Source organism: Pinus tabuliformis, chromosome Q (genome assembly GCF_031772625.1).
Source record: "Pinus tabuliformis cultivar Carrire ecotype Pingquan chromosome Q, CPIR1, whole genome shotgun sequence".
NCBI classification, from domain to species: Eukaryota; Viridiplantae; Streptophyta; class Pinopsida; order Pinales; family Pinaceae; genus Pinus; species Pinus tabuliformis.
Genome location: NC_142296.1, coordinates 924,072,251 through 924,099,182, shown reverse-complemented (window position 1 = coordinate 924,099,182; position 26,932 = coordinate 924,072,251). Strand labels below are relative to the sequence as shown.

The following is a 26,932-nucleotide window of genomic DNA, read 5'->3' as shown; positions in this document are numbered from 1 at the left end:
AGATAACACTTTTCCTTGTTTAAAAGAGTTTACTTTTAGCTGAATTGTTTTTTAAGTTCTGTGTTTGCACCTGGAAATGTCAATGCATGTCTCATTTCTTTCTTAGAATTGGCTAAAATTTACATCATCTAGCTGTAAGCACACCCCCATGCATATTTGATAATTTTTTCTTCAATAGAGTTCTAGAAATTAAATTTCTACACTTATGAACAGCAAAATAAGGGTGTTGTAGCCTGTTTATTCCAGCATTAATATCTCTTTATGACATCATAATAAAGCTTATTACTGCTTCCTTAAAGACTCCATATGTCCAAAATTAACCTAGGCACTAATCTCACTCTCAACTACCCTAAAAGATTCATCAAATTAATCTCTACCTTTGTTGTTAACAAATCTAAGCTACACTACAGTATAAAAGGAAATCAGATTTGTCTTCCTAAGCTTAGCCATTATCCTTGTGATATCTTTTGATAGGCTTAAGGTTTCTTAGGGATACTCCACTCATGCTGGAGGAGAACCAGCAAAATGTGTGTGAAGAAGCTACTGTGTTGACACTCTGCAGCCCTTCTTTAGTGCCCCTAAGGTCTTGTGCTATAGAACTTTTATCACTAAAAGTAAGAAGGTGTTAACAGTTCCTCACATATGAATGGACATCAACCATAGCAAAACCGACTATTCTATACTTTATTTCTGATTGTAGCACAACTCTAACAATATATTGCCACGGGAAACGTTAATGTTGAATGACAGTTTACTATCTCCAGATAAATGGAATGGAACTGTACGAGAAAATAACACAACTGAAAGGTCATATCTGGAGCCCCCAGAAAGAAGAATATTAGATTATAATACTTTGACTGGATAACTCCACAATTTTGTAGTCACTACAGCATGAAAGCACAAATTATAAAATGAACTAATAGTGTATGGTGTGACATATAGCCACTTACGGCATAAATAGACCATCGATACACTAAAGAATCCATTACCAATCAAAAAGCCAATGTACCCCGAAATCTTTCAGGAGCACGCATCCGTGGAGGTTGACTGTTTCCAGGCATGCCTAGCTGCCCACAAGCAGCCATCTGATCATTTCCACGGCTATGACGAATAAAAGTAGCATATCCTGCATCTGCAACAATTTTGTGAAATGCTAGCATCTGCTCTTTTGTACTGGGAATGAATGATGAACCTTTATGACGATTGAATGGAATAAGATTTATCTTGCAGGGAATTCCCTCAACAAGACTAACCAGCCGCCTTGCGTCATCCAGACTAATGAACCATGAATAACAGAAGAATCAAATGTGAGAATACCCTTGAATACCACTAGAATTATTTCAAAGACAGTCTCAGCCAAACAAGAACATTGTAGATGATTATTGGAAGAAAAAATCTTCATACCTGTCATTTATTCCTGCAAGCATTACGTATTCAAACAAGACCTTGAATTTATGTCTCTGACCAATCTCCTCTCTCAACATAGTAAGGAGCATATCAAGATTATATTTGCGGTTAATTGGCATAATCCAATTCCGGACCTGAATTTACAAGTAAGTTTAAACTCACGTGAAAACCAGTAAGATACAATTAAATCTCAGGATTTGGTAGGCCGGTCTTGTTTTGTAATCATATTGCATGTCAGAACTGTTGCTAATAGCTAGAACACTACCAATGTTTGGGACTTGAAAGAGAGAGTACAGAGTTACACGGGTGAAACAAAGAAATATCAGATAATGGAGTGCACCCAATTGGATATTAAGCATAGAAAATTCAAAAGAGAAAATTTACATACTTAAGCCAGTTAGAGGAAGAGGAGAGATATCTCTCCTACTTGCCAAATTCATCCCCAAGTACACAATTTGCATATGTACTCAAATTTTATGCATACATCTGTCACTCCATACTGTGATTATATCTTTGTGGACTTCAATTTCTGGAAAGATTTTGTGGAGCTATTCTTCTTAAAAAATAAATGTTCTGTAAACCACTTAAAAAGAAGCAAGAAATGTATTATCAAGTCACACCTGACCCGTAAATAAGGTATGCAATGGAAACAATACCTCATCTGTTGTTGCATTAAGACTAACAGCGAGCACACAAGGAGATTCACGAATGAAACGCTTCATTTGTGGTACAAGCCCACTAGTGGAAACTGTTACTTTGCGAGGACTGAAATGGAGACCATGACAATCCACTATAATCTCTGCAGCCCTGAGTACATTGTCGAGATTATGCAATGGCTCACCCATACCCTGAAATGTCACAAGTTATTTATAAGGTTGCTTGGAAGAAATCAATCTCGTCTTTCAAAGCAAAGCCAACCTCAGATTATTTTAGGCAGTTTGTGGAAGATGTGAATTAAGAAGCAGAAGCATTTGAAATATAAAAGTGAATTAGGCACATTTCTAAAGGAACAAACCAAATGAAAATCAAAGGGTCCACTAAACAACCTGGAAGAAATTGATTTGTATATGGAGGTTATGTTAGATTATCTGTAGATCACATTGAGGAAAGCAAAGAATATATTTGATTCTAAGCAGCTGAAATGTATGTCACAAGAAGCATCTTCATTCAGATATGGTCATTTTCTTTTTAGCTTGAATTGAATACAACTAAGATTGATGCAATGTAATAACTATATACACATATGATGATGAAATTTTATATGAGTTAAAAGAACCTAATTTTGCCAAGTAGAACCTCATGAGATCCTCCACTCTTTCCCAGAATATCTGGATAGAGGGCAGCTCAACCAACAGCCACAATAGCAGCTAGTAACCCCCGGGGACTCAATTGGATTTGAACAGATGACCTGTGGACTCCTAGTCGGCAACATTCCTTGGGTGGATGGTTCAATCAATTGAGCTAAACCTCGTGACTTGTTAGTTGTTAAAAGAAGAACCTACAAAAAGGGTGCAGGAGATTTAAACCTGTTTGCCACAAATCAGAAAGGGAAGAAGTTTTGGGTTTCTTAGAAAGTTTCCTGAAGTACTGAAAACCATGCTAATGCTTCCAGCATTGATTGGAATGTTTCTCCTATGATCAGATCTCTTTGATCATAATTTTCAAATAAGTGGATTCAGTAGGTATCGGTACAAGTTTTTTTTAATTATTTAAAAGAAATTAAATTTATCATTTACAAGTTCATGTAAACTCCAAACAGACAGGTCGACCCCACCACTTGAATGGGTTTGACCCTTTGTCAAAACCCACATGATTTGATCACTATAAATAGGCCATTCGACTACCTCCATTTGGCAATAAATAAAATTCAGATGATCAAGTCAAGAAGTCTTCTGTTCACATGTGCGAAGGAGAGAGAGAGATCTGAAGTTGACCAGTTGTGAAGTCTGTTTGACCATATCCTTGACTTCTCTGTTTGACCAGAATTCTGGATGGTTGACTGAACTTTTTAGCTGAGTTGACCGCAGAGTTGACCAAATTTCTTAGTTTGACTGCAGTCATTCTGTGGTAGTTGACCAAAACTTTCTGAGGCAGTTGACTGCAGTCTTGACTGAGGTTTGACCAAACCTTCTGAGACAGAGTTGACTGCAGTTGACCGAGACTTTCTGGGTAGTGTTTGACCACATGTCCGCGTAGAGTTGACAGAGATTTCTGGGCAGAATTAGTCTGAACTTCTGGGCAGTGGTGCCAGGTTTGACCTAGTTAATTTGTGGTCAGGTTGACCATGTTGGACTGGAAAAATCAGATTGTACACTTGTTAAATTGAACAATATTTCTCCTATAAAAGATTGCCAGGTTTCCTCCCAAGGTTGGGTTTCCCAAGTGAATAATTTCTAGTGTCTACTGTCTTATTGTTCTACTGTGATCTCTATTGTTCTATTGCATTTACATTTGAATTGTTCTACTCTGATCTCTATTGTTCTATTGCATTTAATTTGAATTTTCTGTAGTGTAATTACTTAATGATAATCTGGGATTTGCAAAAATATCATTAGAATTATCAATAGCAGAAAATTGTGCTTGTTTCCTTAGCACTAAAAAATCAAAATGGTATCAGAGCCTTGGTGAAGAAACGACATTGAATCACTCCTTGAAGACACCTATTCTACAATCAAATATGTGACCTGATCTTAAGACTAAGATGACTCCCTCTATCAAGCCTGAACATGAGCTGGAAGGTGCATCAAATTTCAGGGCATGGAAGACCAGAATAGATCTTATTCTTCAAGAAAATGACATCATACAATATGTGAAAAGAAAGGTTTATGAGCCTCAGGATAATGAGGAAAAGGTCCAGCACAAAGAGAATGGAAACTAAGGCCAAGAGTGTTCTTGTTTAATCCATCAAAGACCACTTGATTCCTTTTGTTTCAAGGATGAAGACTTCGAAACATATAATATGATGCCCTAGTAGGGCTGTATACAATAAATAACTTTGGACAGAAAATGACCTTGAGAAATCAGCTTTGTGATATTCAAATGACTAGATCAGATACTAAGACTTCCTACTTCATGAGGATCTCTTAGTTAAGAGATCAACTCAAGGCCACTGGGGAAAATATTGATGAATCAGAACTTATGACTACAACTATTAATGGTTTGCCGGATTCATGGCATTCTTTTATATCAAGCATTTATGACAGAACAGAAATTTCATCGTTTGATCAATTATGGACTGCTTGTACTTAAGAGGAGTCTAAGCTAATGTCAAGAGGGAAGATTCAGAGACCTCAAGATAGTAAATCTCAAGCATTTGCAACTCATGTGAAGAATGGTAGAGGAATAAGAAGAATTTTTGGAAAATTTCAGAGAAGGAATATAGGTGAAAGACCTGCTCCCAATCAGGATCAAACGAAGAAGGATATGTCTAAAATTCAGTGTTTCCATTGTTATAATCTTCATCACTATCAAAAAATGTGTTCTAAAGGGAAGAATGATAAAAAGAGGAAAGGAAAGCAGCTTGTTTCTATTGGAAAAGTAACTAGGTTCAGTCTTCATAATTGTCTTTGTACTTATGTCATTATGTATATTTTATATATCAAACAAAAGAAGAAAGAAAATATTGATTTTCAAGCGTCGGTTTCATGCTCCATTTAATGGTCTTCTAGGTCAAGCATTCATTTCATGCTCCTAGGGTTTGTAACTTTGTCATGAGTCAAAAGAATTATTGTCATATGTAAAAGACCCTTTTGGGCAATTTGTATCAAGAAAGAAACATTGCTTGAGTCTATAAATGTAATATTCCAAATAGAAATTTTACAAAGATAATCAAAGACATGCACAGAAATAACAACACAATAAATTTCAGCAAACACCCATGAACACAAAAATGCTTCGGAACACCCAAAATGGCCGATTTAATTATAAATAAATTGTTGTAGTACAATAAAATTGGAAGGAGTGCACCTGGGCTTGCTCAAGGCAAGCTACAAGCCCCAAGTGATCAATCTCCCAATGCCCAACTGTTGCAATAGTTTGTCCCTTCAAAAATCTCCACTGGCCCATATTTTTTGCGTTGTTGGCTGACTTGGCACCCTGATTGGCCCCTCAAAACTACCCAGAAAATTCTGTAAATTTGGGGATGTGATCTTTGTCAAACCCCCAAAAAAACCCACAAGGATTTTTCTCTGGTTTTGACCCCCCAAATTCGACCCCAAATAGCTTGGCCCTCCTCAAATATCAGAACACTTCACCTGTAGCAGAAAATGATGAATTGTTGCTCCAAAATGCTAGCAATCTCCCCATAATCTCCCTCCAAATGAAACCCTGGCAGCTCAACCCCTAAATCCTCCAACCGACACTCCACACAACAATCACCCAAGAGAACTGCGCAGGCCTGTAAGAGATAACACAGTAGCAAGCTTCAACAATTCGTACAGTAGTGAGGGACTCCCTTTTGCCTCCCAAAATCTCCCTCCTTTGGCTGGAGCCTAGAATATGATCAAGAACACCCCTGCAGCGATAGAAACCCCAACTTCCGGCACCAATCCTCCCAATGACTATGTGGCCTCTCCCTCTACTTCCTAGTTAAACCAAAATGTCGTAGAGTTGTTTGATGCCTCTCTCTCAGCCTCCAAATAAGATAGAAATCCTTCCTAGGGTTGCACTCAAGGTCCACCATGTTATCGCTCTGATAATTCTTTTGAAGTAAGAAGAAAGAAAAACCAAAGGTAACCACAAACCACTTTTGGAGATCATGACCTAGCCTTCCTAATGCTCAGAGAGGGCTCTCTCTTTATAATTTAACTTTGTTTTAGTTAAGATGATTTTAGGCTAGTTGTTGCTTGCACTTGGATTTTGTTTTGAAAATTTGGTGGTGGGATCACTTTACTTTGATGGAAAGAGGTTTGGCTTATTCCATTGGGCTATGGAGTCGGATGTCTGACAAACAAAACTAGATTCAGTTCTAAAAACAGTGCCTACAGGGCAAGATAGATAAGTTACTGCAGATCTCAAAGGCTAAATGGTGAATGGCTTCAAATCGGATGAAGGGAGCAATTAAGGGTTCCCTAGATCAAACTTTGGAAGGAATGAAAGAAATCAACCGGGATGGGAGAGCAATCAAGGATTCTCAGATCCAGGTATCAGAAGAAAACATGTAAATGACTAACTGTGCAAAATAGAGTGTAATTAAAAAAATTCTGAGTGATATTTCCAGTTAATTCATTTAAATTTTAGAACACATTTAATATTATGAAAACACATAAGAAAGATAACTAAATCACACAAAGAAAGTACTTCACTGCAAATGGCTCATCTCATAAATCCTGTAGCGAAAAGCTTTTATTACTTGCTCCAGTCTGTTGACTTGAAAATGGTTACATTCACCCTCAGGTTTAAGATCAAAATGACTCTACAAATGTAAAATAATCCACCATAATACTTTGAATTTTGAAGTATTTATACAAATGGAATTACAAAATATCTGAAACTATATTCAGAATTAATCTAGGAAAAAAGAAATATCTTCTTGCAAGAAGATAGAGACAGTTATTGAACTCATGTTGTCCCTTTTATTTTGGTTCTGCTGGCTGTAGACTTTGATTTTTAGCCCTTTATGCTACTAGGTTGTTTGGCTTTCACACTGGATAGTCTGTTTGACTTTCATCTTTCATCTAATACTCTTTCACCTGATACACTTTGACTATGCTGACCTGTCTATATCCTTTTACCCTGTTGTTTCACTTTTTATTGTACATTTATAAATTACTATGTTTTTACTACAGTAAATCATTCAACTTTTCCCATCTTTCTTCTTCGGGTAATTGGATATTGATCATTTTTTTGTATATCTCATCTGCCTCTGTATATTTGGCAAAAGTGGGCTTATTAATAAACAAGTGTTTTACCTCATGTTGGAGGTAAAACAAGTTTTCAAATGTTTTGTACAAGACTTTGCCTGTTGGCATGCCCTTCATAGATGTAGTCATCACCTGTTCTTTGGCTACTTCTCTGATTTTCTTGTTGTAGTCCTCCTGTGTCATTAACTTGTCATTTATAACTAAGGGATTAGGTAATCCCTTTTCTTTCAATAGTTCAAATTTAGCCATGAACCTGTCAACGGCTAGCTGCATGTTCTGACACTTATCTTCTAAATTCAACATTAACTTCCTCTTGGTGAGGACTCTCCTGACTTCTAAAATGGTACCTGTCCTATCAGGTATCTCAAGCTCTTGCAATCCATATTTATTCTTGGAGTTAAGGACGTGAATGATTCTTGTTGCTTCCTCTGGCATATCTCCAAGTTCTGTTTTCACCCTTTCAATGGCTTATGTTGCATGCTTAATCGAATCTATCTGCTCAAATATGATCAGGATAGATGGCCAAATATCATTGACAGAGGCAATGATATTGGCCCACAGTTGCTCTTTAGCCTTTTCTATTGGCTCAGTCAAGGTCAGTTCTTTCTCCAGGCCTTTAATCCTTTCATTCATTCTTGCAGCCTTTTGTTGTTCTTCCTTATGCATAATCTAGGCAAGTTTGTAATTCGTCTCAAGGCTAGTGACTTTCTCCTTCAGTTTGTTCATCTCACTGGTCTGAATGGACATTTCTTCCATTGCTTTGACCAGCCTGTTTGCTTCATCACCTGTGGTACCTGTTGTTGTTGATGTCATTGCTGATGTAGTTGTTGTTGTTGCTGGCAATGCAATGGCCATTGGACCAGTGGGAGCTAATGTTGCTGCCAATGTGGAAGGCACAGCGGTCGTCACTGTAGGAATGACAGTTGGAGGAGCACTGTCTAAACTAGCTTGTTTGAGTTGAATCAAGCTTTCTAGTTCCTTTTCCATCTCCTTCAACTGGTCATTGAGTTGCAGTACCAATTCCATCATTTCTTCATGATTTGTTTGGCTTTCCAAGACTTCTTTTGTTTGAGGGTGTTGTGACTGAGGCAGCTTGAGCTATTTCTTAAGGGTTGCAATGTCTTCATTTTTCTTCTTAATTAATTGTTCAGCAGCCTTGATGTCCTTTGGGTCATGGCCCAGCTCAATGATCAAGTCTTCTAAGGATTTGATCCTTGTGTCTTTCGCACTGGATGATGCTTTTTCCAGTTTGTACTAGGTTGTCACATTGTCTAATGAGTCCTTGAGCTTGAATGCTGCCATTGCTTTTGCTGTGATGGTGGAGTAGATCATCTCTCCAGCCTACTTGTGAAATTCTATTTGATCTATGGGATGCACATCCCTAGCTAAGACCTCAAAGTTGGTCTTCTTGTAGTCTGTTATGGTTTTAGGCTGTTGTACAATAGGTTGTTTCTTTTAGGATTCTTCTCCTCATTGAGAGGGATCTAAATGACAGGAGTGATGTTCATTGGCTCTCCCAACTCTAGGACCTACAAGAAAGAGCTTTGGTCAAATTGTTTCTCCAAGTCAATCATGGTGTTCTCCACATCCACCATTGTGTTGTCCTTATCTATCAATGTGTTCTCTACCCATTCTGACTGATTAGCATATTGTTCAATGTCAGGCATGGGGTAGTGGATGTAAGGTCCCAGCTTGACCTTTTGTCTGAGTTTGTTCACAACCCCATGAGGGTCATAATGCCAAATGAAACTATGCTGGAATTTCATGTCTTGAAGCATCTTATCGGCCTCAGGTCCAGCCTCTCTGGTGTTGCAGATGAAAGGTCCCATTTGGTTTTTCATCTTAAACTGTGTCTTCTTCCTAGCAGCTAGGAAGTTGACTTCATCTACACTTATGATTTGCCTGAAGTATTCCAGGGAAAATATTCTCATTGGGAGATACTTAGGCAATTTGTAGGGGGGTAACTCACAGCCATAGATCCTAATTTCAGTATGATTCTGGTAGAGGTACTAGTCTCCTACTCTGCTATTCTTTGCCAGTTGTAGTACTCTCTTGATCTCAGTACTGATTCTAGGTTGAGTGCTAGAAGTCAGCATGTTTATGACAGGGTGAACAAAACAATCTATGAAGTCTTTGTATGTGAATGTTGTGTTATACCTCTGGACCAAGGGTGTCCAGTAGATGACTGATCTTTCCTTTCCCCTAGTATCTGTTTTCTGAATCTTCACTGGGAACTTGTCTGTCTGGTAATATAGAAACATGTAAAACAACACTGAAGAGTATTTGAAGACTCTTTCAGTGGGCAATCTAGTGAACTATTCATGCATTTTGTCTGCAATGAACTAGGCATAATCATACATAATGGCAGGAGGCTGGCCTGGAGTGAAAATGGACAAGAAGGCCATGATTATCTCATCCACAAACTCGTCTAATGTGAATCCTAGGATGCTTGAGATCATGGTGATTATTCTCCTGCCAGTCTCTGAAAAAAATTGCAAAAACATAGGGTAGAATGCCTTTAGGAGTATGGTGCTCCTCAATGATGAAATTCTGAAATATTCGTTTGATCTTGGCTGGGTCCAATGTGTTATACAGGTCCAACAGGTTTGCAATGGACAAAGGAGTCAGACTAGGAATAGATTAGACTTGCAACATCTGGTTGATGGATTCAGTAGTGATGGTGAATAATATTTCATGGTTTGGTGCCTCGATAGCCCTATGGCTTGGAACATAACAGGCATGGCAAAAATGTGCTATGTCTAGGAATGGATGGACTTCTGGGAATGTATACTTGGGCAGATTTGAGTCCCAAAGGTGGATATCATCTGCTTTGTTCAGGAACCTATCCTTGGCCCAGCAATGGATTCTCAGAAGGTTGTCTTGGGTGACTATGTCTTTGATTTGAAAATCCTTGTCTGCCAGGGCAAAATGGTCAATGTCTAAATGAGGAGTTGTCACTGGTCTGACATCTAGAGAGGTTGGGGCAGCCATCTTTGTAATAAACTATGTAAAATTGGGCTTTATATGGCTTTGGGAGTGAAATTTCAATAATTGAATAACCAAGGTAGGGTATGAGCAGTCTGCATGTTGGGGTTCTGGTACTTTGGGAATGGGAGACTCTCAATTTAATTGAAATTAATCAAATTCTTTCAAATATTTTAAGAATTTAATGTTCTTTCTTTAAAGAGAGGGTAATTCTTGGTTCTTGTTCAAATACCTGGAATTTACAGTTGGGGATGCAACCTGCTTTCAATTGGGGTCTACAGAGGGCTTGTGCAGTGGTGGCGTCAGAAGGCTCTGACACTTGATAGTTGGTCGCAGGAGTTCGAAAGGCGCAGGTGCTTCAGAGGTTCAGCAGTGCGATTTGAGCGGAAAAGGGTGAAAATGGGGGTCAAAAGGCTTTTAACCGCGAACGGTTGGAAAAATGGCGAGGAAAAAAGTTTTATGAACAGTGTTGGTTTTCACTTTGGCAGGGAGGTGGTTTTGGAGGCCATCACACCACTTATGGGGGTCAAGCGGTATTTTGTTGGGGGAACGCGATCTATGCTAGAGGCCGACACGTAGGCAAATGGGCCCCAAGCAAAACCGCCCATATCGCGTGCTCTCGGGCCGTTAAAGGTCGGACATCGCGTGAGCGTGATATGGGCGATGGCCGTTAGATCTAGGGGTGGATGATTGGATGGCCATCGCGTGGGAAAGTTGCGCGGTCGGGCGATGGGGCGGAGGTTAGCGGGACCCATGGGTTTTAATTACAGTTTAGAGTAATTAACCCATGTTTAAGTGTGTATTAATTAAACTACAGAGTTTTAAGGGTAGCACGGTTAGTTTACCTCACCAAGGTGGCGGGTTAAACTCAAGTTTGGTCGGGAAAATGGTTAAGTGGCGAAGTTAGTGAGGCGGGGGGTTTTTAGAGTTAGGATAAAGGGTTTAGAGGGGTTTTGAGTAATTATTGAAGTGAAAACATGATTTTAAAAGGGGGGAAAGGGGTTTCACACTTAGGGGAATTGATTTTAGGAGAAATTGACTAGGGAAATGTGTGAAACTAAGGGGTAGGAGTAAAAATGAGGGGGAAGGGGTTTTCATAAGCCATGAAGGGGTAAAAGATAAGTTAGTGAGTATATAGTGGGGGTGAAATGCAATGAAGGGGGAGTTAGGCAAATCAACTTATGAGCATGCTTTTTTCATTGATAACTGCTCTTGCCCACTTGAAACACATAGTTAAGTATGATAGTAGTGCTTATGCTCCAAATGACTTGTATTTCTGCAACCTTTCTTTACTTACCCTTTTACCTACGCTAACATTTTTTCTTCACTTTGGTGGGTGCAGTTAAGCTAGCAAACCCTTTTCTTTCCTTTTCTTTTATAAGACAAACTATCTATTTTTAACCTTATATCTTCCAAGGGCTCAAATTAAACTGATGAGCTCCTTTTATTTCTCTACCTATCTAATGATCTACCAAGATTAAACTGTTTGGTTAGATTTTTATTCTCTAACTATAAACATAAAATTCAAAGCATGAAATAATCAAGATTAAATAGTTTGACTATCATGGGTTGTGGCATATAGGACAAGCTGCACACAACCATTATTTAAGGCATTTTAATAGTAAAAAGTAGTGGCACTTGGACTTGCACATTTTCATGATCTGCTTTTTGTTTGGGGTTCACGTTTTTTCATTTTTTTTATCTTTTCCCATTTTTCTTGTCCTTTGATATTTGTTTTAGGACATACCCTTTTTACATTTTTTTTATTTTAATATGGAAAACTTTTTTAGAAAGCAAAGGTATGTACAATATTACAAGAGTTAACGTCAGCCAATTCAAAATTATGAATCCTATCACTATAGGACTCTAACACACCAAAGAGAAGGTTGAGCTTCATTCCTTGGGAAGCTCTTGTGCTAAGCAGCACTTGTAACTCAATTGAACAGCGAGAGTAACAATGGATAATCAATTGTCAAAAGGCCCTAAAATGTGGGCCTCACCTCCAATTTATAGCTAGCCATCCCTCATGCTCCTTGTGGGCTCCACCCATCAAATTCCCTCTCTCACCAAATTCGAATTCCTCCAAGGGGTGCATATTCCCTTGGAGTGGCCCCCACTCTCCACTTCCCATCGAATTTCTTGGCTTTTCTAATGTTTGGGGGTGGTACCTTTATAAATTTTCCTTTTCACCCACTTTTCCAAAGTTTATATCCCAAATATTTATTTACTGCCAAAAATTGCAAAATTGAGAATTCCCTTGACAAATTATTAATTGGGGACATGACAGTTCTCCCCACCAAAAATTGCTTGTCCTCAAGCATTCTTGAACAAGCGCCCCTCTATCAGCTTCCCCAAATGGCTACTATAAATGATACCGGGGTCCCAAATGTGCTTGAGGAGACATTTGCTCCAATTGCCAAGGACACTTCTATTAGAATTATTTGTTCTATTGCTTCTAATATGGGTTGAAATTGCATCAAATGGATGTGAAAACTGCTTTTCTCAATGGAGTAATTAAGCAGCACGAAGTGTATATACAACAACCTCAAGGCTTTGAGGTACATGAGAGGGAATCTCATGAAAGTTTTGTACAGACCTCCGACATGATATTCTCAGATTGGTGAGTCTTGGTTGTATTGAGAAATCTAGGGGCAGCAAGTGAAGGTGATTTCTCTTGCAATGATAATTGTTTGTGATGTGATTTTACTTTTCTTAATTAGCTTCTTTTCACTTGATTATTATTAGTGTTTTCTTCATCAAACAACTACCAAATCATAAAGAACAATGAGACAAAGGACACAAGATATAGGTGATCAGCTAGGGCCAAAACCTCTCCAATCTTGAGAGGAAAACCCACAGAATTCTTCTTATAGAATCTTCAATTTGACGAATTCCAAGACCTAGACCCTTGACCAAGAACTTCTCCAAGACCAAGTCAACTTGCCTCAAGTCAAAGTTAACCCTTTATTGATTCAGCTGCAATTTCCTCTTCAACTTTAGCGTTCGCTCTTGCAACACTAATCTGAAATTCTCAGCCTCCTTGACTGCAACTCTCGGCCTCCTGCAATGGGCTGTAGTTTTCGCACGTGTGGCAGAATTTAGGGTAATCTCAGCCCTTTTTTTTTTCCTTCGCTTGAATAGAGTTAGTCTTCCTGTGATCTTGGCTTGAAAGATAGATCAATTCCTTGTATTGATTCGGCTTCCTAAAGGTCTGTAATTCGGCCTTTCTGCAATAGGTGGATGCCCTAATATTTCCTCACACGTGTGACAGATTCAAGCCCTAAAACAGATGCAAACCTTCGATTTCTTCTTCTTGAGATTATCTCTTCCTTCGCTGTCCTATTTCAGTCACCTCTTCCTTCTTAGATCGAACCTGTGATAAATGAATAAATGCCTTCTTAAGTGAGGCCGAGTCCTCCTATCTAAGTTGCAGGAAACGCTGGGCAGGGGGCCGTTTCCGTACGGAAACGAAACGGAAACGGGTTTCCCCGTACCGTACGGCGGGGAAACGAGTTTCCGTCCGTACGGGCGCGTTTCCCGAGATGGAAACGCGCCCGTACGGACGGAAACTCGTTTCCCCGCCGTATGGGCCCCGTTTCCTTTAAAAAAGCACTTGTTTTTAAAAAAAAAAAATTCCTAATTAGTTTAGGGTTTAGGTTAGGGTTTCTCATCACTTCTAGAAAGCGTTTCTAAAGTTATAAAAGAGCTGGGCCTCTCATTCTCTCATCACACTATTCAGCAAGGAGTTTCTCTTGGAGATTGGCAGTTGTTTTAGTAGCTGGTGTTTTGAGCATTGAGCAAAGTAGATTTCAGCAGCGGGAGAAAGAGATTTCAGCAGCAAGAGAAGGAGATTTCAGCAAGAGATTTCTGTAGCAGCAGATTTGGCTCAGCTACAGCCATATTTATCTTCTCTTTTCTGGCATTTCCGGGTAGTTTCAACCACAGAAAATTAATTTGGGTAAGCCACATTCATTTTGTTAGTTTTTTCTTACTAGTTCTTCAAATTTTCTAGGGTTTATGCAGCTAAATTGCTGAAAAACGTTTTTTATTTATAGATTTGTTTTTTAAATTTATTTTTGCAGCAGATTTGGCTCAGCTACAGCCATATCTCTCCTCTTTTCTGGCATTTTAGGGTAGATTCAGCCACAGATAATTCATTTGGGTAAGCCACATTTATTTCTTAGTTTTTTCCTTACTATTTCTTTAATTTTTCTAGGGTTTATACAGCCAAAAATATGAAAAACGTTTTTATAAATTTATTATTTACAGATTTGTTTTTTTAATTTATTTTTGCAGCAATGGCTTCCAGCCAAAGTGCAGCTGCAACTTCAAACCCTAGGGCCAACCCAAGGGCTGAATATTATCCTCTTTGGAGGCATGTGGTGAAGCTTCAAAAATGTGGAGGTGGTGGCTCATGGGAATGGCGATGCACTCTTTGCAATATTACGTACAAGGGCTCCTACCCAAGAGTGAAGGCGCATCTGTTGCATGGAGGAGGACAGGGGATTGTGGGTTGCACAAAAACAGTAGACCCGTTGGTTAAGAGGGCATATCAAAGAGAGCAAGATGAGGCGGATGGTACTAAGAGGAGGCATGATGAGCATACTCAGGCTACATCTAACGTTGAGCCAAGGATTGTAGTTGAAGCAAGAAAGAGGAGAGGTGGTCTGGGTCACAGTCAAGAACATGAACAAGCAGCACCCAAACATACCAGAGGCTCAGGGGCATCCCAATCAGTTCAGGATAGCAGAATTGCTAGATTGGTGAATGTGCAAGCAAGAGAAGAAGCTGATTCCAGAGTTGCCAGGTGCATTTATGCATGTGGTATCCCATTCAATGTTGTTCGCTCTCCTTACTGGCAAGATATGTTGAGGGCAGTTAACAAAGCTCCTCAAGGGTACAAGGGGCCCAACTATGAGAAAGTCAGAACCCAGCTTCTCAAAAATGAGAAGGAACTTGTGGAGGACGTTTTAGCTCCAATTCGTTCTTCCTGGAGTAGCTTTGGGGTTACCATAGTCTCAGATGGTTGGACAGATATGAGGCGCAGACCATTGATAAATATAATTGCCACTTCCCCCAAAGGAGCAATGTTTATCAAGGCAGAAGACTGCTCAGGAGAGGTGAAAGATGCACAGTTCATTGCTGATATTATTATAAAAGCTATTGAACAAATAGGGGCTAACAGGGTGGTGCAAGTTATCACGGATAATGCACCCGTTTGCAAAGCTGCAGGTTTGATTATTGAGGGGAGGTATGACAACATATTTTGGACACCATGCATTGTCCATAATCTGAATCTGATCTTAGAGGAGATCGACAACAAAGTTTCCTGGATAAAGGAAGTCACAGGGGATGCAAGGGAGATTATCAAATTCATCACCAACCACCACAAGTCTCAGGCCATATTTCGAGAGTACTCCAAATTGGAGTTGTTAAAAGTTGCTGAGACAAGATATGCCTCAAACTTCGTGATGTTGCGCCGCCTTGTTGAGGTTAAGCATGCATTAGTTTCTATGGTGGTGAGTCAACTGTGGATTGAGTGGAGACAAGCAGATTCAGAGCGGGGATCTATGGTGCGTAGATTGTGCCTTGATGAGGATTGGTGGAGCAAGGTAGATTTCTTGCTAAAGTTCACAACCCCTGCATTTGAGCTTCTCCGGAGTGCTGACACTGACCAACCTTTCTTGGGAGAGGTATATGATGGCATGGATTCCATGGTTGAGAAAACTATGGAAATCATTTCGCAGGAGTCTCCACAACTTCTGTTTGTTGATGATCATTTTGCTGGTTTGATCAAGAAAATCATTGTTGACCGGTGGAACAATTTCAATACACCATTGCACACTTTAGCACATGCTTTGAACCCCAAATTTTATGATGAGGAGCTTATTGCTAAAAGCAATGGGAAGAGGAAGGCACCCCATAAGGATAGAGAGGTGGCTAATGGGGTGAAAAAAGCACTAATGAGAATGTTTCCTTCTCACCTACATAGGGAGGTAAAGGAGGAATTTGCCAGTTTTGCTGCAGGAATAGATGATTATGCAGATATATCAGCTTTGGCGGAGAGAAGCACCATGAATCCAGTTAGGTGGTGGATTTGTCATGGAGCAAATGGTGTACATTTGCAAAGCCTTGCCATTCGTATTCTTTCACAAGTGGCAAGCTCTTCATCAGCAGAAAGGAATTGGAGCACTTATGGTTTTATTCATTCTGTGAAGCGCAATAGGTTGGGCTCACAGAAAGCAGAGGATCTTGTTTATGTGCACTCCAACCTTCGCCTTGCATCTCATAGGGGTCCAGAATACAACAGTGGTCCTTCTAAAGAATGGGATGTGGATGCAGAAAATCCTGATTTGGATCTCTCTCTTGCTGCCCTGAATATTGAGGAGGATTCTGGAAGTGGAATTGGTGCATCATCTTCTTCAGCACCACCATCCACTGTTGAGCATTCTGCTGCTTCTATTTTTGATGAGGATTGTTATGATGAGGATTAGTCTTTTGTGACTTGTCTCTATAGTTCTTGCAGCCTTATAGTCTTTATTGTACTTGCAGCCTCATATACTAATATAAATAAAGGCTGATTTTGGATTTTCCAGTTCCTATATTTTTATTTTCATTATGTGATGAGTCATGAGTAAATGTGATCATTGTGATGTAAATTTAATCTTAATGTTAAAATGTTTAAGTAAATGTATCATTAATGCTTTATGATTGCAGTCTTGCACATATATATATTAATAATTTTTAAATGTTTTTAATATATATATATATATATATATATATATTATTATATATATTCGCGTTTCCCCGTTTCCAAAATTCGGGGAGGTCGCGTTTCGTTTCGCTTCCGCGTTTCGTGTCGCTTCCCCGTTTCCCCGTTTCGTGCAACTTAGCCTCCTATATATAGACTCCTCCATGCTTTGAGGCTGACTTGAAGCTGTCCCTAGGTCGACTTGATATTTGAGAAAGCCGACTTGTGTTTGCTCTTATGACTTGGTCTTGAAGAGTTCTTTGACTAGACTTTGACTCAAATAAATTTTTCATTCAATATGTAACATGTCCAAATGGGTCTTTTCTACATGACAATGACTCTAATGACTTGATGACTCATTGACAAATCCTAAGAGCTCTCAATGGTTGCTTGACCTAAAAAATAAATTTGCTTGAGGGCTTTATTATTAAGCATTTTCAGAATATTATTGTCCCTTAGTGATTGCTTGCCAATGTTTTGAACAACAATATGTATATAGTTGTTTAAAAAAAAACCCTTTAGTGGACCTATGGATCATAGAATTTCAAAATCTGCATTTCACATCAATCTATTGACATCCATGATCCTAATCTTGCATTTGCACGCAACAATCTCATTTGAATTTTTGGTCTAGTTATATAAGCATTTCTTAACCCATCAATGACTTGATTTCCATGTAATCAAGAGTCTATCCCACCATCAAACAGACAGAACTATGCCTGCAAAATCAACATACCATAAACACGACATTTGTAATTGGACCAACTTCATTTGTAAAATGACGACAGGCATAAACAACCTGCTCCACTATTTCAGCTGCAGTCAAATTTCTTTTTAGCCCCATCCTGTAAAATAGCCACATAAGCATCAGTGTGTTTCAATCATGCATCAAAGACAGGAATTTTATCATCAATAACAAACACTTTTTCACCATGAATTTGCAATCATACTCTGTGTTAATCGATAGTATCTTCACTTTTGTCCATAGTAAAGATCATGGCATTTCATTTCAGATACAGTAATTACCTTCCCGTATAGCAAAACTGGCAGTTCATTGCACATCCAACTTGACTGGACACGCACAGAGTAGTGCGCCCTCTTTCACATGGAATTAAGACTGTTTCTATGATCAATCCATCTCCCAAACTGAATAAAATCTGTAACCTTCTGCCACCTTATCAATCAATCAAAATAATCTTAAAGTACGAAACAACAATTATAAACATATCAGTGCACGTTTTGTTAAAAGCATCACATGATCTGATGTCCCTCGATCTTCATGACATACAAGTTGAACATTCTGTCCCTTGATAGTTTGAATCTTGATCCAAAAAATAAACAGAGCAGAAACAAAGCAACAAATCAAAGTAAACTACCTTGCGGATGCCATCAGATGCAGAATAAACATCTTTCAGGGAGAATACACTGAATTCTGCAGTCTTTTCCAAAGTTGCTCTGAATTCTTTGCTCAGTGCTGTTAAACAAAAGCATTAAAATACAGTATTTATGTGAGGCACCAAAGTCAAAGATGAAATGAAGTCAATAACAATTAATTAACAACAAAAAAACATCAGTCAATGCCGTAACCCTGCAAGTAGAATAATTGACTTATAATCACCTCTTCAGCAATGTTGGTCATTGAATCCTGACAGCATATACTACCAATAGTCGAAAGCCAGAAATAAATCATCATATGCTTCCCCCTGGGAAGGAATACTATTGAATCTAGACATGAGTACTTCAAATAAGAACTAATACTACAGAATATTGGTTCTTAATTCTATGAACAACCAAAATTTCTGAACTGCATATGAGATCCATATGTTCAACTCAAGATTAGCAATGATCCATATGCGTAGAGCTGAGATCAATTAATGGGAAACACAACTGCTTCTTTGCTTCCAAGTTGGCCACAAGAACTCTCAAATTTCAATTCATGAGAATCCAAGGGATTTCAACGCACTGAATATTTTTATGTTTGTTGTCCTACTCAATGCTTTTTATGTTTTCGGTTCACATACACACACACATACACAGTCGAAAAACCTTTCTCATTTTGGAAAAATCAGTTCATAATTTGAGCTAAGTAGTTAGCCATGTTTTACAAGTGCAGGTCATGAAAATACATGAGATATGATCTATTTTTCTTGTTCCTCCTAAGGATTCTATTTTATGTTTTGAGAATAGTTTTTCAGGAAATATCAAAGTTTCTTCCAGGAAATTAAAATCAATCCAGTTTGTCATTTTGCAAAACACAAGGCAAACATACAAGTTTTAATATAAGTTGCACTGAAATGGATACGGGAACGGATACAGAAAAGGGGTTTGAAACAGATACGGCGAATTTTCAAAAAATCTGGATACGATACGGCAAGGAAACGACATATATATGACAAAATAAAAATTTCATCTTACCATTTGTCTTTTAGAATCTAGACTCTATATTTAAAAATACATAATCATCATCATCAATTTAGTATAAAGTTTAAACATTGTCATCATCATTAATGTTTATTATAACATTCAACATATCATCAAGTTTCTATTTCCAATTTCAATCATCAACACCATCACCAAAATTAATAATGCTAAACGCACACTACATAGTACAATTTACAAAATGAACTATGACTGGCAGTCTACTATCATATGACATATTATGGTATTATATTTTCATTGTTCAAAAGTTTAAAACATCATCATAAATTACATTTACATATCATCAAATATGTCTTAACCCATGTAATTAAGATCCACATCAACATTTGGATCCTCTCCATGAGTGGGAGCAATGCTGCCATGTCCACTTGAAGATGCACTTATTGGTGTCTTCTCATCACACAAAGTCATATGAGACATGGCATTTAACATCATATCCAAGTCAAGCAACACTGGAAATGGATCCAAAACCCTTAAAAATCCCTGAAACGTTTCAGAAATAGGATCCTACGTTTCCAAAAATACTGAAACGTTTCAGAAATAGGACCCTACGTTTCCAAAAAAATTGAAACGTTTCAGAAATAGGATCTTTTGTTTCCAAAAAAAACTGAAAAGTTTCAACATCGTTTCCGTGTCGTTCCGTACCCATTTCCGTTTTTGAAATGTTGAACAACGTTTCTGGGATTTTGGAGGGACGTTTCAAGTAACTTAGGTTTTAATACATATGTTGATTTGGGGTAGCATTGGATGTGCTCTAGCCACAAAATTTGGTGGAGAGGTTGGGGCACATGGGATCTCCAATACCCAGAAAGGGTTTGGGCAAATTCTAAACAGATCAAGATATATTAAAATAATTAATATTTTTAATGGAGTCCCAAGTTTAAACTTAGGGAAAATAAAATATTAATGAGTATTAATATGAATATGTGCTAGAGTGGTCCAAAAGACATGGATCAAGCCAGATCTAATCTTAGTCGTTGATTAGGAACTTAATCTCAGCCGTTCAATCGTCAATGGGAAAAGTATAAGAGGAGGCTTGAGGGTCACTTGGAGATCACACCAGATGATCAGTCATTCTATTCTCTAGAGCGGAGTTTGCTAAGAGATAGAATTAGTGATCGAGAGAGCAGCTGAGGGGCATTGAGTACAAAAGAACAGAGAAGGCAGAGAATGTGCCGAGAGAGCAGCGCAGCAACCAAAGAGGGTGAGGCACAGCCTGCAAGGGCCCACGGAGGGCCACGCAGAGGCAGCCAAGTGCTGCGCAGAGCACCAGAGGGGCCAGCGTCGCTGACGCAGAGGCTCCCAGAGCTAACACAGGGCCTCCTGGGGTTAACGCAGTCCAAGAAAGGCTGACACAGGGCCAGCGTGAGACAGAAAGGGGCTAACGCAATCCAGATTGGGCAGACGCTGGGGTTGCAAGAGCAGTTTTGTGCTAAAGAGCTGCCGGAAGGGTTTTCTGGGGTTTCAGCCAGGAGATTTCTCTCAAACTGTGAGGTATAGCTGCTAAGGAAATTCTCTGTTGGGTAGGTCAGTTACGGCACCCAGATTGTACTTTGATATTGCTTAATAAGAAAACCCTTAAATAGCTACACCAATTTTCCTGCATTGGGTTTTTCCGGGGACATTGGTCCAAAAATAATGGTTTCATGTGGTGTGTTTGTTCTTGTTTCTTTTAGTTGTTGATCTGTAATATGTTGAGCATGTACTAGTGTTTATTTTCAGTATTTACTTTGTAAATAACTTGTTAAAGAAAAATTAACAAGTAGGTAGGAATAAATCAGGAAAAGTGCATGAAGGGTTTCTAAATTAAGTAAACTTAGAAACTTCAACATGGTATCAGAGCGTGATTGCAGGTCACAGGAAGGCTAAAAGACATCGGCCAAGCAGAGCAATAGCAGCAGAAAATAGTTGTCCCAAGGTGACAGAAGTTGTTTCTAGCAGCGCAGAAGCCAAGAAGTGTGACGCAAAGCCAACCAAAGCCACGCAGAAGAAGCCGGGAGCATCGCAGAGCCTCAGGGAGGCCAGCATTGCTGACGCAGAGGGCCAGAGGGCTGACGTAGGGCATCCCAGGGCTGACACAGACCCATCTGGGGTGACGCAGAGCCAGCGTGAGGCAAAGAGGGGCTGACGCGGTTCACAAAGAGGCAATTGCTGGAGTCTAGAAGGCTACAGAAATATTGCAAAGTGGAGCTGGTGAGGTACTGTAGTCAGAACAGTACCTGATAGAGCAAGGCCAAAGGAGTTGTTACCGAGGGTTTCTAGCCGAGGAACCTGGATCAACAGTGCAGTTGCATAAGACGATCAGAGTAGGAAGCATCTCGACAAGCGACAAAACAATTTCCAAGAGGGAAATCAGGACTCAGAGGGAGTCCAGAAGAGAACTTCCAGATGGGAAGTAGAGACTCAGAGGGAGTCCAAAAGAGAACTTCCAGATGGGAAGTAGAGACTCAGAGGAGTCGAACAAAGAACTTCCAGGAGGGAAGTAGAGGAGCGTCATGGCACTACACGGGGTAAGAGACCAGGATAGACTGGATGGAGCATCGAACTTCGCAGTCTGGAAGGCCAGAATCTTATCAGTGCTTGACAGGAATCATGTCAAGAACTTTGCCTTGAAGGTTATAACTATCCCAGTCGACCCCAATGATAATGACAAGTACGAGGAGGCGATGGCGAGGGCCAAGTGCATTATCCTTGACGGGGTCAAGGATCATGTGGTACCACATATAGCTGAGAAGGAAACGGCAATTGAGATGTGGGAGGCTCTCAAGAACCTGTACCAGCATACTTTTGTGCAGAGAAGAATGCTGCTCGAGAACCAAATGAGGTCGTATCAGATGAAGAAGGGTCAAACGATTGACTCCTTCCTCGGAGGACTGAATGAGATCCGAGATCAGTTGACTGCTATAGGAGCGACACCGGATCAGGAGCTTATGGTGAGGACAACCCTAAATGCTATCTCAGAAGAGTGGGAAGTGTTTGTCCAGAGCATCCTGGGCAAAGGGACTCTCCTACCTTGGGACGAGATGTGGGCAGCTCTTCGCCAGGAAGAGATCAAACGGCAACCAAAGACAGGTAGCAGCAGTAAATGGATCAAGGTCAAGCAGGAGGAGGAGGATGTGGCCCTAGCATCTGAGGGAAAGTAGGAGAAGCGGAAGAAGAAAGATCTCTCCAAGATCAAGTGCTTCCACTATGGGGAGATGGGTCATTATGCGACGCAGTGCCCAAGGAAGAAGAGTAAAGGAGAGTTTTCTAAGACTAAGGCAATGCCAGCATGGGCAAAGAAGGAAGTTTTGACACACGATGATTGTGCCATGACTGCACACACGCCACTTGAGCAGAAGCGGGGAGACATCGAGTTGTAGTCAGGTGGACTACAGGCGATGAGGGGCAGGATCTTTGAGGTACCCAACCTCTTGGATTAGACCTTGCTACGGGAGCCCCGACAAGGAGTAGCAGGACTGGCTGGGTGGGTAGAGACAGATGCGGATGGAGCGGCAGAGAGAGCTATAGTGCAGGAGTCCCGAGAGAACGCAGAGCTAGCAGGCTGCAGCAGTGCGAGGGGCACAAGAGTGTTGCACTAGTGCAAGAAGGCACAAAGACGTGTACAACGGTGCGAGATGCAGGGAGTTGTTGCAACAGCGCAAAGGTTAGAGAGAGGGAACACTTGTCAGCAGCAGAGGGAGTTTCAGCATCAATGGGTGTTTCTAGCCCAACAGGGAGGTCAGTTGGGAGATCAGTCACTTACTTCTCAGTAACTGAGTTGCAGTGCAGCAGTGGGCAGCACGATGCAGCATGATGAGAGGAAGTGCAGTGCAGATGCAGTGCTGGGAGAAAGGACCAGCAATAGCACTGATGCAGAGGGAGCTGTCGTACAGATGCAGCAGCGGTAGTGGCAGAACCATGGGCAGCAATACAGGAGGCAGCAGTGCAGACGATGTTGGGCAGGAAGGCCTAGCATCAGCACAGGTACCAATGTCAGATGATCATAGTAATACTCAGTGAGGAGTAGTGCTAGAGCACAGTCCTCGCTAAGAGGGAGTGTTGATTTGGAATAGCATCGGATGTGCTCTAGCCACGAAATTTAGTGGAGAGGTTGGGGCACATGAGATCTCCAATACCCAAAAAGGGTTTGGGCAAATTCTAAACTGATCAGGAGATATTAAAATAATTAATATTTTTAATGGAGTCCCTAAGTTTAAACTTAAGGAAAATAAAATATTAATGAGTATTAATATGAATCTGTGTTAGAGTGGTCCAAAAGACATGGATCAAGCCAGATCTGATCTTAGTCGTTGATTAGGGACTTAATCTCGGTCGTTGAATCATCAACAGGAAAAGTATAAGAGGAGGCTTGAGGGTCACTTGGAGATCACACCAGATGATCAGTCATAGTATTCTCTAGAGTGGAGTTTGCTAAGAGAGATAGAATCAGTGATCGAGAGATCAGCTGAGGGGCATTGAGTACAGAGGAACAGAGACGGCAGAGATTGTGCCGGGAGAGCAGCGCAACAGCCAAAGAGGGTGACGCAGAGCCTGCAAGGGCTCACGTAGAGGCAGCCAAGTGCTGCGCAGAGCACCAGAGGGGCCAGCGTAGCTGACGCAGAGGCTCCCAAAGCTGACGAAGGGCCTCCTGAGGATGACACAAGGCCTCTTGGGGATGACGCAGGGCCTCCTGGAGATGACGCAGGGCCTCCTGGGGACAGAAAGGGGCTGACGCAATCCAGATTGGGCAAACGCTGAGGTTGCAGGAGCAGTTTTGTGCTAAGGAGCTGCCGGAAGGGTTTTCCGGGGTTTCAACCAGGAGATTTCTCTCAAACTGTGATGTATAGCTGCTAAGGAAATTCTCTGTTGGGTAGGCCAGTTACGGCACCCAGATTGTACTCTGATATTGCTTAGTAAGAAAACCCTCAGATAGTTGCACCGGTTTTCTCGCATTGGGTTTTTCCGGGGGCATTGTCCAAAAATAATGGTGTCATGTGGTGTGTTTGTTCTTGTTTCTTTTAGTTGTTGATCTGTAATATGTTGAGCATGCACTAGTGTTTATTTTCAGTATTTACTTTGTAAATAACTTGTTAAAGAAAAATTAACAAGTATGTAGGAATAAATCAAGAAAAGTGCATAAAGGGTTTCTAAATTAAGTAAACTTAGAAACTTCAACAACATACAAATTACAGGAAAAAGCAATCTTAGAAATCCACTACTCAAGAATATGTTAAATCCTAAAATTTAACCCTTCTATGAAGAAGATAAGAAATCCTCATGTGCAAGTTGTGTATCACATTGCATAATATTTATACACCCTTGCAGAAAAGAAGGAAGTCACTACATCCATACCTACATGAAACGCAATTATTTAAACACAGTTATTTGATGCCATGTTTTAAATAAATATAAGAACAAAGAATTTCATCAAATGCCTCAGAAGTGCAAGGGCAAGTAACATCAACCTGATTCTATTAATTGGTGCTAACCCCACTCATAGTGCCATTAAAGGAAGACGAGGGACCACCAACAACATATGGAAATTGATTACAATCTATCTTAGGGCTAATTACTTGATCATCGAAATAGAGGCCTGTTAGCCTTCAACAAAGGGCACGAGTTATTGGAGGCTTTGTTGTTGTTGTTGTTTTTTTGGTATCCTAGAGGAACCCAGCAACCCGCCTAACACATAACTACTAGTAACCCTCTAGGGGTCTACGGCATGTCATCCTCCTCGTAAACCAGGTCACAAAGGAGGGGATTTGAACCTTGGATCTCTCAATTTTATCACGGCACGCATTACTTTGATCACCAATTGAGTTGCCCCACTGGGGCAGAGGCTTTGTTGTTAAAAATATGGGGCATTAGACAATATTTCTAGTTCTAATACATCTTCATCGTGTCTTTCAAACTCTAGACAAGTTGCAAGTTGGGAGGATTTATATGAGAAATCTACAACGATTTGAAGTTGGGCATGCTATTATGCAATTTAGTTCAATTATTAAAATCCACTAGTGCCCACAAATCGTCAATGATGTTGAGATGTCAGTGTTGTCATTGATGGCCATATGGATTGAATATGTATAATATAAAGACAAAATCCCAAGAAGCATTGGACCCAAGGAGAAAGAGGAGCAATACCAAAGAGAAGAGTAAGAAGCAGTTCAAAGAGAAGCCATCGGGAGCCAAAGGAAAGATCACCACTCAAAACTCCGAGCATCGATCTCCGATATGGACCTCCGATCTCCAATGTGCGATATGGACCTCCGATGCGATGTGGACCTCTGATTTTCGATGTGTGATATGGAGCTCCGATCTCCAATATGCAATATGGACCTCTGATCTCCGATCTCCGAATGCTGACCCGACAAGATTTAAGTTAACGATTTAATTATTAAATCGCATCCACCCTTTATCAGAACTTTTGAATGGCACCTCCGATAAGTCCACTCCGATTGTTGATTGTCGATATGGTTGCAGACCCGAATGGTTTTATTACAACAGTTCTAGTATAATATCGCGTCCACCTCGTGGGAGCTTTTCTATATCGCAAGTCTTGCAAGCCATGTCATGTTAAAACCTCTGATATCCATGTGAGGCCTATTGTCGCACAAAGTGTCTAGGCACCACGACAACGCTCAGAGTAAGGGTTGTCACTTTTGATCCTTACTCACTTCGTTTAGACTCTCTCCTAGACAAATCAAGGGGGGTAGTCCCTAAGGTAAATGGATGAGGATAGCCTGTGAAACACGGGCTCCAAGAGATTTTAATGATGAACAACTTGACGAATGTAAACAAATCTTGATTAACTCAAATGAATAGATTAAACGCTAATGTAACCAAGACAAGACCACCAACTAGAGATAATTATAGACCAGTGCCTTTATGTTCAATTAACCTTAGATTAAATAAAACAAGTCATCCAGATAAAACTTATAGATGTGGCAAAGCGATGATCATGAACAATTAACATAAATGCCTAAAACTTTAACATGCAAGAGATTCCAGATTTAAAAATGATTTTCGCTAGTGACCTAGATCTAGAATTAATTAATTTTCTCCAACAATCAACATGATTTAATACATTTATCGCACCTGAAAATAAAGAAATAAAAAAAAAACGCTTTTAACCACCAAATAACACTAAGGAACTTCAAAATTAAATTTTAATTATTCTTTAGGCCATAACTTCAATGTGAAAAATGAACAAGTAAAATAAATCAAAGGGTTTAATGAATCGAATTTTTAATGGGCCAGAGGCCACATTAAAAAATTTTAATGTTAAAGCGTAATTCCTTCAATTTATTTTATTCCAAATTCTTAAGTCACAAAAAAAATTTAAGATTTTTAGATTTTTTAAATGTTTTTTAAATCTTTAGGATTTTTTTTATTTTTTTTTATGATTTTTTTTTTTAGATTTTTAAGTTTTTTTTAGAATTTTTTAATTTTAGGAATTTTTTAACAAAATTCATAAAAAAAAATGAAAAAAGATTGACTAAATCAAATT

At 39.7% G+C, this 26,932-nt stretch overlaps 1 protein-coding gene across 1 annotated transcript in view; it reads right to left on the bottom strand.

The window, feature by feature from the left end:
- Positions 1-801: 801 nt before the first annotated feature.
- LOC149222483 (Radical SAM superfamily protein) overlaps positions 802-26,932 on the bottom strand; it is a 160,845-nt gene continuing 134,714 nt past the window's right edge. Inside the window, exons 4-9 of the mRNA XM_089385459.1 lie at positions 18,381-18,478; positions 18,031-18,161; positions 17,741-17,849; positions 2,064-2,255; positions 1,405-1,541; positions 802-1,275 (exon numbers count right to left, since the gene is read on the bottom strand). Coding sequence (XP_089241585.1) covers positions 993-1,275; positions 1,405-1,541; positions 2,064-2,255; positions 17,741-17,849; positions 18,031-18,161; positions 18,381-18,478 — 950 coding nt within the window. The 3' untranslated portion in view covers positions 802-992. The remainder of the gene's footprint in view (positions 1,276-1,404; positions 1,542-2,063; positions 2,256-17,740; positions 17,850-18,030; positions 18,162-18,380; positions 18,479-26,932) is intronic.